The sequence below is a fragment of the Panicum virgatum genome, chromosome 6K, assembly GCF_016808335.1.
Source record: "Panicum virgatum strain AP13 chromosome 6K, P.virgatum_v5, whole genome shotgun sequence".
Taxonomy (NCBI): Eukaryota; Viridiplantae; Streptophyta; class Magnoliopsida; order Poales; family Poaceae; genus Panicum; species Panicum virgatum.
In genome coordinates, this window is record NC_053141.1 from 41,292,757 (window position 1) to 41,310,185 (window position 17,429).

At 50.6% G+C, this 17,429-nt stretch overlaps 2 protein-coding genes across 2 annotated transcripts; both read right to left on the reverse strand.

The window, feature by feature from the left end:
* Window positions 1–2,849: 2,849 nt before the first annotated feature.
* Window positions 2,850–8,236, reverse strand: LOC120712715 (alpha/beta hydrolase domain-containing protein 17A-like). Its single transcript, XM_039998575.1, has 6 exons — window positions 7,593–8,236; window positions 5,246–5,282; window positions 4,758–4,994; window positions 4,635–4,682; window positions 4,098–4,546; window positions 2,850–3,216 (listed from the first exon to the last, which is right to left on the reverse strand). The coding sequence occupies exons 1-6, from the start codon at window positions 7,967–7,969 to the stop codon at window positions 3,126–3,128; spliced, it is 1,239 nt and encodes a 412-aa protein (XP_039854509.1). The 5' UTR covers window positions 7,970–8,236; the 3' UTR covers window positions 2,850–3,125.
* Window positions 8,237–12,503: 4,267 nt separating this feature from the next.
* LOC120639238 (UDP-glycosyltransferase 89B2-like) lies at window positions 12,504–14,283 on the reverse strand. The gene has a single exon (XM_039915221.1). The coding sequence runs from the start codon at window positions 14,094–14,096 to the stop codon at window positions 12,663–12,665; it is 1,434 nt and encodes a 477-aa protein (XP_039771155.1). The 5' UTR covers window positions 14,097–14,283; the 3' UTR covers window positions 12,504–12,662.
* Between the last annotated feature and the right edge of the window lie 3,146 nt (window positions 14,284–17,429).

The following is a 17,429-nucleotide window of genomic DNA, read 5'->3' on the forward strand; positions in this document are numbered from 1 at the left end:
AAATGGACGGTGGATGGTGCCGTGGCCCGCGGGGTTGAAAACTTGCTGAGAGAGGTTTGCAGCGTGGGACCCATCTGTCTGTGTAGGTAGTGTAGCGGGCTGGGCTTCTACGAGCCGCGGTCGTTTGTCTCTGAGCCCAACAGGCCTTTCTCCTCGGAACGTGAAGATATAGGGCTTTCAGCTTTCTTGGGCCATTAACTGCAGTGCTCTGTTTGATCAAGCAAGCCAAACCGTGCTTGTTTGGGAATCAGATCCCCTGCAGTGGGGGGTCGCTGACCTTTCTCTGCAGTCACGCAAATCCGCCGTCCAGCAGCAATTCTACGGCACCTCGTAGATGGCTCGTGCGCGGCTCCCTGCGCGACGCTGGCTTGGCTCGCTCGCGTTTTTTTGACAGAACTTGCTCGCGGCTTCCCCTTCCCCTGTCCCCCTCTCCTGCTTATTGCTCTCTGCGGCCCCGACGGCGGAACCAGATTCTCTAACATAGTTGAAACTACCTCCGAGGGAGGTAAAACGCACATCTCCGTTCCTTTTACATCTGACGGTAAGCGCGAGGATGTCGTTTGAAGAAGCCAATGCCCAATGCTGTCGGGCCGCACCCCTGCTTGGGTTCGGCAGGGTTCTCTCCGAAATCAAGAGCAACGCCGGCGAGCCATGAAGGACGAGGAGCAAGCACTGCTGAGGTCGCACCCGTCAAGCCGCGGAGGCTGCGGATCCAGTGAGTCCGTGCCGCCGTCGAGCCATGGAGGACGAGGAACGAGCGCTGCCGAGACCGCACCCGTCGAGCCATGGAGGCCGCGGAGCCAGTGAGTCTGCGCCGCCGCTGAGCCATGGAGAACGAGGAACGAGCGCTGCGGAGGTCGCACCCATCGAGCCGCGGAGGTCGCGAGGCCAGTGAGTCCGCGCCGCCGCCGAGCCATGGAGGACGAGGAGCGAGCGCTGGCGATTGGCGAGAGACCACACCCGTCGAGCCATCTCGATGGCCTGCATTGCTCTGCTGCGTGCATTCCCTAGCCTTGGCTTCGCGTAATGGTGTTGTTCAATTGAGTTGTGCAGAAACAAGCGGTAACTCATGCCAAATGTCCACATTGGAGATTGTAATTGATGTGAATTTACAGTGCATTTCAGTGAATCATGTGATTGCATGTTAAATTCAGTCTGTAACTGATGTGAATTGGAATTGTAACATGTGATTGTACACCAACACAAGCATCAAATTGCTATAAATTCTGTTATCAAACCAAAGAATTGAAGCAATTTTATCTTTCTATCTGAAAGTCTTTGTTTGGATGCAGACACTTCTGGAGTTCTGGTTTGGAGCGTGCTTGGCAGCAGTGGTCGTCAGGGCTGCGCGCGGCCACGAACGAAGTCGACGACGTTGGCCTCAAAACAAGGGTTGTGGAAGCCATCATCGCCAACCTCGACCTCCACGCTTGAGAGGCTGCTGCTTGTGGGAGGAAGAAGGGACGAGGGATGGGGAGGACGAGAGCGGTGATGAAGGGGTCTTTCTCGGGGATCTGCTCCGCCGGCAACCGGCGGCCATGGCGATGGGGCGAGAGGTCTGCAAATGGGCCAAACCAAGTACCCTAAACCTCACCTATTGGGCTAGGCCAAGCCACGAATTCTGCTCTTCACGGATGTTGTCGTCGGATGTGAAATGAACGGAGATGTGCGTTTTACGTCCCTCGGAGGTAGTTTCAACTATGTCAGAGGATCTGGTTCCCGCGACGGTGGAGGCGGCGCTAAGCGCGCGGCTCCATCGGTGGCGAGCTAGCAGGGCTCGGGCGACAGCTGAAGCGAGGGAGGGCGGAGCGGCGCACAGCAGGTCGGTGGCTGAAGGCGAGGTCGGGCGAACTTTGCTTGCTCGCTGCGGCCGCGACGACCGCGATGGCGGAGGAGGCGGAGGCGCAGCTGCGCAGGCTCTGGCCGCGGTGGCCGACGCGCTTGCCAAGCTCAGGACCTTGAGTGCTTCTCCATGGGCGCACCTCGGATGATGCACTCGCCGACGCGGTGCACGACGGCGGAAGTTGGACTCGGCGAGCATCGGCGCCCAGTAGAACTCGATGGTGGCGTCGTGGTCCTGGAGATGCTGAGTGAGTCGGTGGTCTCGAAGACTCGAATGACTGGGCGCTGTAGCGGATGGCGTGGTGGAGCAGGCACAGCACAGACCAGAATCGAAATACGATACAGTGATTTTCCTCGAATTTACAAGTTAACTGAGATGGATTCAGGATCCTATGAGCCGAATCGGTTTCCTCAAGCTCCATCCGGTGTGGGTGAAGCAGGTGGCCCACGCCGGACGCCGCAGCAGGCCGCACGCGGAGGAAGGCGCGGCCGCTGCAGCCGGGTGCGCGAGGAGCTGAGGAGAGGCTCGGCCATCGGGCACGAGGAGAAGGATAGGAGCGCGGCCTCGCGGCTAAACTCCGCCGCAGCCAAGCCCAGGCGGGGAGCCCTCGGGACGACGACGCCCGAGGAGACAAGAAAGACGATGGTCGATGGCAAAGGGGAATAGGCGAGGTCGCTGTTGGATCACAGAGGAACGGCGCAGATGAAGCGACTGCAGAGGATCTGAATCCTCTTGTTTGACCACGTCATTAGACAAGTTCTATCAGGTTAGCTTTGCACGATAGTGGATTAGAAAATTTAAAATTGTGACAAAATTACCCTAGACTAGCAAAAGTGTGACAAACAGTTTGATAAACTAACCCTAGTCAAGTCAAAGTTAACAAGAAATCGTGACAAACATTGGTGGTATTAGTACACCAACCAACTAAAAAGACCCCTTACTTCCGTGACCGATGGAAGTGGTTTCTTTTTTTTTTTAAAAAAGGAAAATGTCTACGTTGAACCAATTTAACAGAAACAAAGTCATCCATTCCACTGTATTGCATTAACTTGTTCCAAGCCATCTTTCTTGCTGATAACTGAACAGCCATCTGTACAGATCACAGCGCTGTGTTCACAAGTTTCTACCAACGTATAGGAGCAAAGAATCCGAAGGTAACTTCAAAAGGTCGTGCTATATTTCTCTTTACTGTTCGTGAACATCTTATGGTTTCCATCACATGGAGCACACAAACCAGTATCTAAGAAACTGGGGGGAATACTGACAGCAACCAGAAATCCACTCAATGACCACGGCAAGGCTCAGTGCTATGCGAAGGCTCTTTGAAGCAATCCACATTGCACAGACCCATCGATCTAATCTTCTCTCCAATCCTGCCAAAAAATAATGAGAATGTCAATTCGAAAGAATTTAGTCACCTTTTCACTATAATATTAATTTGTAAGGGGAAAACCTAGGCAATGCTAATGACTGTGTGTCGATTGGGGAGAAAAATGTATACTGAATTTTTCTTGTTTCTGTGTTCTTTTCCCTGTTTTCTCGTTTCTTTCTTAGGTCGAAAAAAATTCATTTTGCTCCCCTCACCAATCCACTTTGCCCGCTTAACATCTTGAACAGAATTTAGGCTCAATGTACTCGACAACATAGCCTTTTTTCTCAAGCTCAATGTACTCAATGTACTCAACCAAACTATTTTAATTGATCTAATCTACCCCCTACTGGGATTTCTCCTTTCTATTTCTCCACGTACAAGTGGAATTTTGATTTCAAATTTTACACCGTGACTTGTAATATGATGCCCTGTGCTAGAAAAATACATCATGAATTTTTTATGATTAGTTTTCATGCAGAATTGTATCTCAATGATCAATTTCGTAGTAAATCTTAACCTATGAAAATAATCATGAAAAATTCTCAATGTACTTTTTAACATAAGGCTTCATGTTCTCTATCCACTCAAAAAATTTAAACTTAAAATTCAATTTGTACGTGAACAAATAAAAATGATAAATATCAATAGGTGGTAAATTGGACCAATTGAAAATATTCGGGGGAGTAAATTGAGTCTAAATTTTGGTTAGGGAGTTGACCTCCGTACATATTTTGCCCGCTGCTATAAATGAAAAGGCGCAGCACCTTCTGTATTTGCTCAAAATTAGGCTGTGCTAAGTTAAGTCAGAAATTGATGTTATATACTTCATTTAATCCCGAAATGCAATTATGATGTGTAAGACAAGAAGCAGAGAGAACCAACCTATCAAAGCTTTTCCTTGGCTTTTCTGTTTGCTCAAGTTCATCAATCCTGTCAAAGCAGTCGACACTCATCCTAGATTTTTCTTTCCTGTCTGTACTGGATCTCGCCTTCTCTCTGTAGCCAGTGCTTCGTCTGCGTTTATCCACATGTTCCGTCTTCCTCGAGTGTTCTAACCTTCGCGAGATCATGGAAGGAACCTCGGAAATAGCTAGATCATCAGATGGTGTTTTGTTCTCAGCTGGCGATTTTCCACTCTCAGCTGCAGCTTCTTTTTCAGCTGGCAGTTTTTTTATGGCTGACAGGAACTTCTTCAAATGTCTTGTGTACACGGGGAATGTCTCCAAGTTACCATGGTCGCCTCCCTCGATCCACAGAGGTTCATACTTCTGATGGCACAGCTCCCAGAGCTGCTTTCCATGGGACCAGTCAACAACATCATCCTTTGTGCCCTGAAAACCAAAGGAAAAAAATGCTCCAACTGAATGATCTAAATCTATTAGAAGAATTGTAACACGTGGATGTATACAGATGACTTACATGGATTACCAAAACCGGGCATTTCACATGGGCAATTTTGTCAATATTCTGCAAAGGAAATAAGTCTCAGCATATACAGAGTGATAATTACTTATCTTAGATACTTTAGTCGGTGAAGCAAACCTTGTAAATGTCAAACCAGTATGTTTTCTTCACAGAATACAAGACACGCAAACCAGAAAGTATCGGACTGTGCAGAACAACAGCTCTTATGTGATCCAAACGAACAGCTAAATGGAGGGTTGGTCCACTGCCAACAGACTGACCATACAGAACAATGTCTTCTTCCCTAGTCCCGTAAACGTCCACAAGGCATTTGTATGCAGCTTCTATGTCCGCAAAGGTGTGAGCTTCACTTGGCTGAAAATGTATTTTCAATAAACGTTTTGTCAGTATACTGTTATTCCTAAAAAGAAGCAGCTAATAAAAAAACGAACTGCTCAGACCATTAAACCCCTGAATCAAACTCCCTCGAGCAGGAATAAGTTTCATGGCCTCTTTCATGAAAAGAAAGGCCAACAATAATATTGTGAGTTGGCCCTCTACTGAAGGTGACATGGTCAGATTAGACCACTAGTTTCGAAAAAAGGATAAAGATTTTAAGATATTACCTTGCCCGATGATTGCCCATAACCAGAGTAATCATACCTGCGAAGAATGATGAAGTTGTTTTAAGACAGGCCGCTTAAATCATCGAGAAAAACATGATTGCAGAACTTGCTAAGGCTTCAAGGACTTGAACTACTGGATTAGCAAGAACGAAGAAAGAAGCTAGCATGATCAACATCTTCACATCAATGAAAATGACCATACCATAAAACTATTCACACATAATAGTAATACAGCAATAGACAATATGAATGTCTGTTCTACATGTACATACAAGCAATAGTCTACTCTAAGCTGTGGCCACTGGAAACTAAATCTGGAATAAATTTTGGGATCATACTCCAACAAAATAATATAAATAGCTGATGCAGGAGGCACTTGAACTCTCTTTGACTTTGTCTTACAGAAGGAGCGAGTTAAAATGGTTATTAGCTTATGGAGGTCAGGCAGCTTCTTGAGTTTGGCTCTCCATTCGATTACAATTAAATAAACTGAAGTTTTGTGCATTTCGAGTCAATTATCTAGTGCTATTTCCTGATTTCAGCTCATGCATGATGGGAAACCACAATATAGTATCTCATGAACTTTTGGTGACACTGTGATATGCCATGCCCTTTCAAAGTAACCTTGACATTTATCTAACCATCATAAAAGGAAAAAAAAGATGTTTCAACAATATTTCTGTTTTTAATTAATTTAGCCTTGTTATGTTAACTGATCCTACCCATCACTCTCTTTGTCTCACTTTTCTGGTAATAGGTAAGTGTGGACATGTACCCAGTTATTACCAGGGGTATTATACCTTAGGAGAGAATTGAAAGGTGTGTGGCTTTCTTTTGGAGTATTTCTAGTTTGCATGTTACAGTCATGTCAAAGAATAAAATTCCTAGAGTCCTAGTGCAAGGTTCAACCATGATGGTATGTTATCGTCAAATAATAGAGCTGCAAATTGTGTAAGCATTTTTTGAATAACATAAATACCAAAAAAACTAAGACTACTTTCACCTAACAGTATGTAGTGGAATGAACACTCTTCCGTGTTCTGCTTTGCAAAGTCTATCCATCCAATTAACTGCTCATTTGTTTGGGTATTGTTGCTACAGACCCGCTCCCAACTTAATTTGATCCTTGGATAGAGCGAAAGATTTAAAAAGCCAGGGTAATTTGCAGGGCATAAAGAGGGGTCTGTTTTCCTATGAACTTGAGTATATCATTGTGTAGCCAAATAGTTAACTCAATAGCAAATAAATAAGTAAACATGATGTAGGATACTTAAGTTGATATACTGCTTGAGCAGGAAACGTGTACAAAGCGAATCCCATGAAAGATCAAATTACTGTTGACGTGAGTGACAGTGGCCCATATAAACAAGTTGGCAATCCAACTTCAGACAGACAGAGACAGTGCAGATCTTTTAGGCTAACCGAGCAATACAAGCAACGATATCAAGTAAACTGTAGCGCACTATTTTCTAAACTGTTGACCAATGATTAGTTTTCTGTCAGCAGTACACAGTGGAAAACAACCATAGAAACATATTGAAACCTTTGAACATTCTTTCCCCACCCGGCCGAGTTTTTAAACCTTTGAACATGCCAGTTTCGAGAAAAAAATGGATAGTTAGACCAGAAAAGCATCATTAACAGCTTAGCTTTTAAGTGGAGACTAAAAAAAGAAAAAAAAGAATCAAATGTTGTCCAGGTGCAAGTTTGACTAATTCATTGTAAAATGGAAAAAGGATATTAGGAAAATACACTCTGCTACAGCAGCAGCAGCAGCAAAATTTACACGGTTCTGCCAAGTATCGATGGAAAATTGAATCTTAGCCAAGTAACACGCTCAAATTCTCAAAACTTCAAGAATCAGGAGCATCAGTTGCACATGATATATCTTTAACAAGAAATCAAACCCCAGTACCCCATTTAGAAATACAAAGCTAATGAAAGCCATCAATGCAAAATCGCAATAGCCACTTCACCCTCGCTCAATAACTGTACGGAGGACCGTATGATCACTATATGTCTATATCCATCATTTTCACTTCACCAATCAAACATAAAACCATTAACAACACAGAAAACGACAGAAACAAGCAAAAGAAAACCATTTCTTCATCTAATCAATCAAGGATTGAAGGCACGCCCACTCTAAAGGATCAAACCATGATCAGATCAGATTGTGGCCTTCTAGAAAGAACATGTTCTGATCAGTTTCTCATAAGATCAATTACACCCCAAAAAATCGTTCATTTTCATCCAGTATAAAAACTAAAGCAGTTATTTTGCTCGCCCAACAGAGTCAAAAGTACCCGAGAAATCAGTCAATCACACGAGCGCCTCAAGCACTTACCCCATGAGGTTGACGTGGAGGCGTGCGCTGAGCTCGACGAAGATTTTGTGCATATTGCCGAGGTCGGCAGCGTTGCCATGGGAGAAGAGCACGGTGAGGCGGGCCCCGGGGCGACGCACGTACATCGCGATGATCTCCGAGCCCCGCCGCGTCCGCACCCGCCTTGCCTCCACGCCCACACTCCACCGCACGCCCGTCATCACCACCCTCCTCGTTACCACCTTGCACGCATCCTCCGCCGCCGCCGCAGAATTCGTCCCCTGAGCGGCACCCGCCGCCGCCGGCGGCTCCTCCTCCTCGTCGACCACGCCGTAAGACGGCGGGTTAGGAGGGAAGAACGCCATCTTGGAGGCCACCGAGGAAGTCACCCCGCCCATCTGCAACCTCAGGCCTCCGGCCGCAGCGGCATCAGGGTCTTCTCCGGCCGGGGAGGTGTGGGCGGGGGCGGGGAGGGACTTCAACTTCAAGGTCAGATTCTTTTAGAGGCCTAATTGGAAAGTTTCCAGGGAAGGCTTGCTTCGCGAACGGGGCTATTTGGATTTGTGAAGTTCTTCAGGGATCTGAGAAGAAGTAGTCAATTTCTTCGGGGTTTATCGGAGGGGCGGGGGTTAAAAGATTGGCGCGGAATTAGGGGGCGGAGTTGGCGAGTTGCCTTGCCGGGAGAACTAAAGAAGGGGCTGCCACCGTGTCACGTCACGTGAGCTCAGCAAGGAGTGCACGTGAGGTCCACTTTTCAATTTATTGTTCTTTTTTTAGCACGCCTTTGAGCATTTCCTTTCTTTGATCCCAGCTTAATGACCAAAGATTTGGGTTGTTACTATTCCAAAATGCTTATTGCTAAGTATGGAACACAAGATCAAACCATTAATTAGAATGTATAAGATTTGTTCCGTCCATGTCTCCGTATTTGAATTCGAATTGATGTCAGTAGCTATAGCACTCTGTGCTACGCCTTGTCCGTGGAATGTATAGCCTGAACCAACAGTGGGTCTTAATGATACATTTGTATTGCACGTTCTCGAAAAAAAATCATAAAAAATACATAGAAATATTACGTTTTTAATTATATTGTTGTTTCTTTATTTTCTGAACAAGAAACACTTCTTATCTTTGTTTATGGTACAGATGTTAGTATATCCAAAATCATGTGTCCACGGTCCATGCAAATTGCCTCTTTTCATGCATGATTTCTCTCCGGGTCTTGCTGCTGGGGATCAGATCCAGAGGTGCAAGCTGCGCCTGCCGACGACATGAAATTGGAGTTGGTTGGCATGGGCAGGGCAGCATGATCTGCCACTGGGTCCCTTCACCCAGCTCACTCTTTCGTGTTCAGGCCATACTGTGCCATATCATCATGCATGCCAACATGCCATACTATCATCACGACATAAACATCAATTCCTAAATGATTTCATCAAAAGATACAAGATTAAACCACTTAAAACCGCTCATTCACCATGATACTCTCTTTAATTTGTTTCTCTCATCTCTCTAACGGGAATGTTAACTCCTTTTACAGGCTTACAGCAACACCATGACATCTTGCTGTGGTGGCACGCAATAACCTATGTGAACATGCTAGTGTACATGTCGAGATCAAAATATCAAATCCACCGGGACGGCCCATGTCAGTGGATGGAATTATTAGGGCTTGCAAAGGCCGTCTCGAATGGAACACACCCAGCAAATCGTGAATGGATATTTAAACAAACTAGCATCGATATCATTAGCCTTTTTCTTAGGAGAAAACAAAAAAAATGCTACGAGACTTTCTAGCTCTGCTTTGGATGCAACTAAGCTCCTGCTCCTGCTGCACTGCACCCAAGCTGAACGCAAAACCCGCAATTTGTAGCATGAAAGGCAGCTACTTCTCACCAGCCACACTTTCTCTTAGCCTTTTTGACTTTGCAGTGTTCATCGACGGCTTGACAAGGCACATCAGTTCTTGCAATCTGTCTCTGTTTTTTTCTTCCTCTTTTTTTTTTCCTTTTCCGATTCTTAGATTCCAGTAATGATGGTGAGTTCTTTCGATGCTTCCAGTTGGGCGATGAAAAGATGGAGGAGGTGAAAATAAGACGAGTGAATCGAACGCGCGTGCTCGCCGTCATTCTCCTTTGGTTTGTGTGTCAGAACTCGAAGCTCGTGTGCTCGCCAGGAAGAGTGCAGAGCCGAATGATTGGGTAGACATGCCTGCTGGTTGGGGAGGTCGATCATGAACTGATCTGCGCTTCGCTTCTTTTCGTGTTGGGTGGGCCAATTCTGGTGGCGCTGTGCCCTGCTGTTTGGTCTAGCCATGATGAGATCTGTCTGAAGAACTCGATCCGCAATATGCACTGGCATTGTCATCCATAAATTCGGGAATCTTGGCATGCTGATGCCCCCATGAAATTGGGGCAGGGGACTGTGGGGGCAGCTTCAGGGTACAGAGCACAGAGACACACCACAGCGGGGTGCAACTGACAACTGAATACTCTAACCAGCATTAGTTAACACTGTCATCATAAAACCCATCATGAACCACAAAGCTGTCCGTTCAATAAAAAGACTGGTTTCCCGGACAGTGGCCCATACATTGTCTGAACCGCATTTAGGGGACTGTGAACTGACCTAAGCGTTGTTAATTCCTACTTGTCATTTGGCAACGAGATCTTTGGCAACAGCCGACATATCATTAAAACAAGCGTTGTGTGATAACGGTAGTGAAAACAAGAGCCTTGAGTGGTGGTGAGCAATGCAAAAGCATTTTTTTTTAAAAGGCAAATGCATGGGTCACTCAGTCACTGCAAGCCTGCAGAATCTTCTGAACATTTCTAAAAATGCCGATAACAGAATGCAATGTACATCTTTTTTTCTAAAAAAAGGTACAATGTACAAAAACTGTGCATTATTACAGGGCCTCCTCTCCTAGGCCTTAAAGCATTTGCAGTTCTTCTCTAACTTAGCGTAGGTACGCACCAAACCAAAGAAACAACCAGCAGCATGTAGAGCTGCAGCATGAAGATGAATGGCAGCTGGGAGCCATTGCGACTCGCATCTTTCTTCAGCATTTCCAGGAGTCAAGTCTCGCCTTAGGCTTTGTTCGGTTGTATAGGATTCATTCCGGGTGGGGAAGAATTCCAGACATGGATCAAGAGAATTATTCCAAGCCGTTCCAAATCAATTCCATGTCATTTCGTCATTGGGTTAATAAGCCCACCATGGTTTGAAACCCGGTCTTTCCTGGCCTTTCCACAACTGGAATCAATCCATGAGTCGAGAGGGGTAGAATCAGTCCTAGTCTCCTGTTGTACCTATCATGCTCAGCTCTTTTGGTTGAATCCATGTCTTACCAAACAAGAGAATAAAATCATTACTTGATCCATAACTGGCATGGAATGAATCCTAACTTATGCAACCGAACAAGGCCTTGGCCTGCTCTAGCACCTCCAGGCCGGTGATCAACAAACACCACCCGTCCACCAGCGGAGAGGGAGACGGGCAGAAAGGAATCCTGGCGGCAGCGGGGGCCTCTCACGGTCGCGTGCGCTCGGCTCAAGAGGGCCCGGCCCTACGCTGATCCCAGCGAGACAAGCGAGTTGATGAGCAGGGGCATCTGCTGGTTTCCATGCGAAGGGCAGCGCTGTTTTTTTCTTTTTGAGATTAACGGGCAGCGCTGATGAGGAGGGGCGGGGCAGATGCGCGACGGCCTGTAGACGCCCAAGGTGGCCTCGGCTTGCGGCTTGGTGGGCTCGTGGCGCCCCGGCCGGTGAATCACAGGCGGCGTTGTTGCTCGGGAGGCGGCCGAGGACACGCTGGCGTGGGGCGAAGCGGATTTTGAGCTGGGCTGGCTTTTGACGGGAAAAACTGGCCTCAACCGGGAGGAGAAAAATGAATTTGCGGGCTGGAGAAAAAAGAGGCGAGGGAAGAAATAGAAAAAGAAAAGAGAAAAAACCTCAGTTAATTTTTAAAAAAAATCAGAAAAATCCCATAGACAATTTGGGACACGAGAAATCTAAAAAAAATATTTGAATCTCGTGTAAAATATTCTAAAAATTTCTATTAAATGGATTTAGCTCTTGAAAAAAATGAGAATACTTGTCAGAAAAATCTGGAAAACTCTAAAAAATTTAGAAGATGTATAATTATATTTGAAAATATATCCACAACCCAAGATTGAATTTTTGGGTGTGACACTATGAATGCATCCGGCACAACCTGCAGATTCCCTACTTTTACCGTTATTTGTGCTTTTATTATTCACATTTGTAATTGACCAATCTTTGTTTTATCTTTACGATGTGTGATTGCATGCCTTGGCAAGATCTTTGAGTTCTATTGGCTGCTACCACTTGATACCGTGTACTAGCTATGTATTGGTTTGGACGGCCTTCAAAAAACACTTGCTTTTCATTATATGAACTGCGAGCCGTACACACCTTTCCGTTGGCTGTGGACGCGGAGTTAGCGTGCCAATATTCTGGATGATCATGCGCCTCCATATACTTAGGTCTCCTTCAACGGATAGCTCTAAGCTAGTAAAAATAATTTTTTACTTGATAAACAGTAGCAAAAGTGAGGAGTTAGCTGCTAACATTTTTTTGATGCATTTCTCTATCGCGGCACGGTGGCTCTTGCCTTTGGAGGAGGACTTGATGGTGCGAACGGACCACCAAACCCCGAGAAAGCATCCAACGAGGATTTTTTTTAGAACAATTGGCCATGTTAGTTCCTAAAAATTTTCGCAACTAAACAAGACCATCGGCCGAGAGGAACCATCTTCGCGCCCCTTTTATGTCTTCCTGCACCGTAATTGCAAGTCGCAACTGATCTCCCATCAACAGACCATTTCTTCCCCCGCACCTCACCATTGCTGCGACTGCGAGCATCGAGAGCCAGGGCGTACTCTTTTGATCTACAGCTGCTCCTCGACGCTTACTAGTAAGCCTGCATTTTTTGTCGTCACGAAAATTAAACATGGTGTTCTCTAAGATAAAAATCACTAGCTAATGCTATTGTTGCATTGCTTGCCATGTTATACTGATACAAGAAAATCAATGGAAGAGTTCATAGACTCTTTGGATACGCAGGACCCTAGACGCGGTTAGCGAGCATTTCCACCAGCTCCTCCAGGTCCCTGCGCGAGCTCCCGCCCTCTGCCACCGCGGCGGCCGCCTTCTTCCCGAGCTTAACCGCGCGCTCCCTCACGGGCTCACCTTCCTTCCCGACCGCCGCGGCGATCGCGCCCGCCATCCGCGCGGCGTCCGGCACGGCGTCGGCGCCCTCCGCCACGGGCACGGCCACGCCGGCCTCCGCGAGCAGCCGCGCGTCCGTGAACTGGTCGGCGCCCATCGGCCACGTGAGCATCGCCACGCCGGCCGCCGCGGCCTCGAGCACCGAGTTCCAGCCGCAGTGCGTCAGGAACCACCCCACGGCGCGGTGGCGCAGGATCTCCACCTGCGGTGCCCACCCGCGGACCACCATGCCGCGCGACGCCGTCGCCGCGTCGAACCCGTCCGGGACCGCGGTGCCCGGGCGCACAGCCCACACGAACGCCGCCGAGCTCCGCGCCAGCGCGTCCGCCACGGAGGCCGCCTGCGGCGGGGACAGCGCGTGCTGCGTCCCGAAGCTGACGTACACGACGGAGCCGTCGGGGAAGGCGTCCAGCCACGCCGCCACGCTCGCCGGCGCCACCGCGGGCTTCCCGCCGCGGTCGCTGGAGGTGGCCACGGCGTCGGACAGCGGGCCCACGGCGAACACCCGCTTCGACGCCAGGTCGGGGAGCGGGCGCGCCACGTAGGGCGCCTCGAGCGCCGCGAACGAGTTGGCGACGAAGCACGCGCTGTCCAGGTTCCACAGGAAGAACCGGCGGATCGACTCGGACACCTCGTCGTCGGCCACGTACTGCCGGAACAGCCCCGAAAGCTGGCGCCACGGGAAGCTGGGCGAGCCGGGGATCTCTGGGAACGTGACGGCCTCCTCGGCGTCGTCTGGGCGGCGCCTGCGCGGCAGGTGGCGCCAGAGGGCGTGCGACATGGCGAGGTGCAGCGCGCAGGAAGGCGAGAACGTCACGTGCGGCACCCCGAGCTCGGCGGCGAGCGGCTGCGTCCACCCCGTGAAGAAGTCGGAGACGATGGCCGTGACGCGCCGGCCCCGCTGCTGGGCGTTGCACCAAGCGAAGAGCGGCGCGCGGAGCGCGGCGAGGGAGACCATGAACGGCCGGAACAGGTGGCGCGGGAGGTCCTTGGTGTTCTCGCCGCTCCCCGGCGGGAGCAGGGGCGGCGCGAACGGGAACGGCAGCGCGGCGACGCCCACGGACGGGCACGCGGCGACCAGCGGCGCGAGGAGCGGGGCGTTGCCGGGAGTGACGACGACGGTGACCGCGAGCCCGCGCGCGGCGAGCAGCGCCGCGAGGTCGAGGAGCGGGAGCAGGTGGCCCTGCGCCGGGTACGGCACGAGGAGCACGTGCGGCTCGCCGTCGCCGCAGCGGCCATTGCTCGCGCGTTTCCCCTGGGGTGGCGCGGCCATGGCCAGTGTAAGCTTAGGCCAGTGGACCTGTGCCGTTCGGGTTCCGTTCCCGTCGCGACAACTGAAGGGCGCTACAGGTTAAGTAGACCAGGGCCAGGCCAACGCCTTCAGTTGCTATGCTTCGTTTAGATCAATGTCATGGACACAGACGTTTCATTAGAATCAGAATGGAGACACGGTGCGATGGTGACGACGACTAGAAGTAGAACAACAGATCTGGCGATCTTCAAAAGACCCGAATCGTCCGTTGATCCGATTCGTCCCCGACTTGTATGGCTGTACCTGGACTGGTTTTTCCATTCCCTGTCTTGGTGATTGGAAGAAGGTACAAAAAATTCAGGCGATCGATCAGTGCTCCGGCCCTGGTTTCTGAAAATGGGCGCTTGCGTCCTGAACATTTCGTCACGATGAGAACCCGATGCCGGAACGCGGTTGGTGACGAAGACCCTGCACGCCTCGTGTTTTTTTTTAATAAAAAGAGTCACCTCCTGCTTTTACGATACAGACCTTACCACCTCTCAACGTGCACGCCTCGCCTTTGGCCCCAACTCGTCGTGCCTGCCGCCGTCACGCCGCGCACGTGACCTTCTGGAACGGAGGAGGAGGGAGAGCAACCGCCGGCCGGCCGCCGCTCTTCACGTCGCCGGGCGCGCTCCGACAAGTGGAGACATGCCGAGCCACCGAGGTGGTCGGCAACACCAACCCCAGGTCGGGTACTCGGGTTGTTCTCGCCTGGAGCCTTTTTTACGGTCAGTCCATGGAATTTTTCCCATGATCAGCAAATGGCGAGGAAAGCTTGAGGAAACAGTGAGAAAGTGAGGGCCCGGATACGATGGCACGTCAGCATCTCTATTGGGGCACGTTTTCACTGGGAGGAAATGTCAGCTATGAATGCTTCCTTTTCGCTGCGTATTGTGCGAGTACTAGGTAGTTAGGGCATCCGCAATGAGGCTGAAATCGCTAGCTATTTGCCTACGTGGATGGAGAGAGAAAGAGAAAAGCTATGTTGCCAGCGACGAACTCGTCGCCTATCTCGCACGTTCTCCAACAAGCTCACAGTCACTGACTTCTCTTCCACTCCTGTCAGTACTGTCCTGCTGTGCATTATTTTTCTTTATTAAATTTCTAATAGCTAGCGATTTCCAGCTCCTCATTGCGGACGCCCTTAGCTGCAAGCCAGCAGCTGCCAGCAGCAAGGGTAGCTCTAGACTTTTAACACAGCAGATGCGTCGTGATCGTGTGCTCTCCTAGCCTCGGCACATGTTTCTACCAGGAATTCCATAAATTTAGCCAACGCCCTCCACGGCGCTGTGCCGCCGCATCGAGCTCTCCGCCGGCTCGCTGCCCACCTGCCGCCACTCTCCTCCGTACCTTCTCTGAAGGAAGGCCGAGAGCAAGTATTGTGGCTGCTGCAAGCCGATTGAATCCCTGCTGGCGGAGAGAGAAAAAGAGAGAGAATGCTGAGTAGGCGTCTCCCGCCGGCGAACAGCGATCCCATTCGCTGCATGCGTTGCAGAGCCCTCTTCTCTTGGCTGCATGTGCTGCTGCCCAGCTTACTGAGCCACGGTGGAGTTTTATTTCGCCCGCTACGGGCAGAATCATTGCCCTTACTCTCAACAGATGGCTCGCTTTGGCTGTTTGGCGTCAGGGGTCCGAACATCAACACAACGCAACAGGCAACACAACACGGGACATATTCAGCTTGATCCTCCTGCACCCCCCGAGCGCTCTCCAGGCGACTCGCCTCCCCGCCCCCTCCTCCGCAATCTCCGCTGGCCGCCATCCCTCCCTCCTCCCTCCTCCCTCTCCCTTTTCCCACCTCCCCCTTCTCCCGCTCAGACCCAAGCCCGTGCTGCCCCCTCACCGGTGACGCTATTCCGCCACTACCGGGCTCGACGCCGACTGCTGGAGGCCAGTTCCGCGCTGTTCACAGCTGGATCTGCCCCTCCCGTCGCTGGATCTATGCGTCCCAGGTGGGGATGCGCCCTCCTCCCGATGACGACGGCGACCCCGAAGACCGTGGTGACGACGGGAGCACCAACCGCGGCGGCGGTGAGCTCGATTGGCCTGCTGGCCGCAGCCGCGGGGCTCGGCGGGGTGGCGCTGCTGGCGTGGTGGGTGGTCTCATTCCGCTACGCGGGGCAATGCTTTGGATGGTGCCCGCAGGGCTCATCCTCGCCGGCGCCCCGCTCCTCACGTGGCTCTCCGTCGTCGCCTTTGGCCCGGTGCCGCAGCAGCCGCCGCCGCCCCACCCCCCCGCTGGGCCACCCCGTCACCACTATGCCTACGCCGTCGATGTCTTTGCCGCCATGGTTGTCGCCCCTGGTGTGCGGGGTGCGGCCACACTCCCCCGGCGTGGCTGCGGCCGTCCCGATGGTGCGGCCGACCTCGACGCCCTCTATGCTGGTGAGGGGGGTGGCTTCTGGGTGGAGGACGGCTCCAACCGTGGCGGGGCAGGGTGCGCCGCCGCTGCGCCAACGTCTTGGCCCGGTGGGGCCCCTCTTGGTGGCGGCGCCGCTCTCGGGGGGCTCCCTGCGACTGCCCAGCTGTCGATGTTTTACCGTCGGGTTCTTCGAGGGGTATCCCGAGGAGAGTGGTTATAAGTAGGGACTCACCGAGATCAGAACATGATGGTGCAAGGAACACAAAGATTTAGACAGTTTCAGGCCGCCAGAGTGTAATACCCTACGTCCTATGTGGTGGTTTGTATCCCCTCTGGTCTTGTTCGATGTCTTGGAGGGGTCCCTGTCCGCCCTTATATATTCTGGTGGGACAGGGTTTCATGGAGAGTCCTAGACGAGTACGTTTTGAGTCCTACTCCGAGTGGGTCGGTAGTTTCCTTGTACTCCGGCTAGTTCTACTGCAGTACGAGTAGATACAAGACAACGAGGGGTAGTCCATGTACTGCCTCTTATTCCAGAACATTCTATGCCTATGAGCAGTTCTGTGGTCCCAGGTCTGACAAGCCCCCGAGCTCTTCGTAGTCGAGTCCTGCAGGCATCGAGTACTCTGGGGGACGATCGTCGAGTGCTTTTAGATGCTTTCGGAGTCTATCGCCTAGACTTGGGGATCGCCGAGCGCTTCGGGTAGTCTTCCGAGTACTTCCTTGGCTGTATCGAGACTATGAGGTGCTCTAGCCCTGAAATCTTTCTTCTGAAATGGTGCGCGATGTACTCGTGCTCCATATGGAGTAGCCCCCGAGCCTTAGGTTGAACCGAAGGATCAGGCTAAGGGTCATTTCTTGGTCTTCAGGGTCTTTTTTTTAAAAAGTTTATCATTTATGACGCATGTCTTCACAGCTCCTGAGCCTTGACTTGAAATCCCTCGATTTAG

Coding starts and splice junctions, on each gene's coding strand:
- LOC120712715 (XM_039998575.1), bottom strand. CDS start 7,969: ATGGGCGGGGTGACTTCCTCGGTGGCCTCCAAGATGGCGTTCTTCCCT. Junction 4,547..4,634: donor GCCCGGTTTTGGTAATCCAT/GTAAGTCATCTG, acceptor TTTGGTTTTCAG/GGCACAAAGGATGATGTTGT. Junction 3,217..4,097: donor CCAAGGAAAAGCTTTGATAG/GTTGGTTCTCTC, acceptor ATTTTTTGGCAG/GATTGGAGAGAAGATTAGAT.
- LOC120639238 (XM_039915221.1), bottom strand. CDS start 14,096: ATGGCCGCGCCACCCCAGGGGAAACGCGCGAGCAATGGCCGCTGCGGC.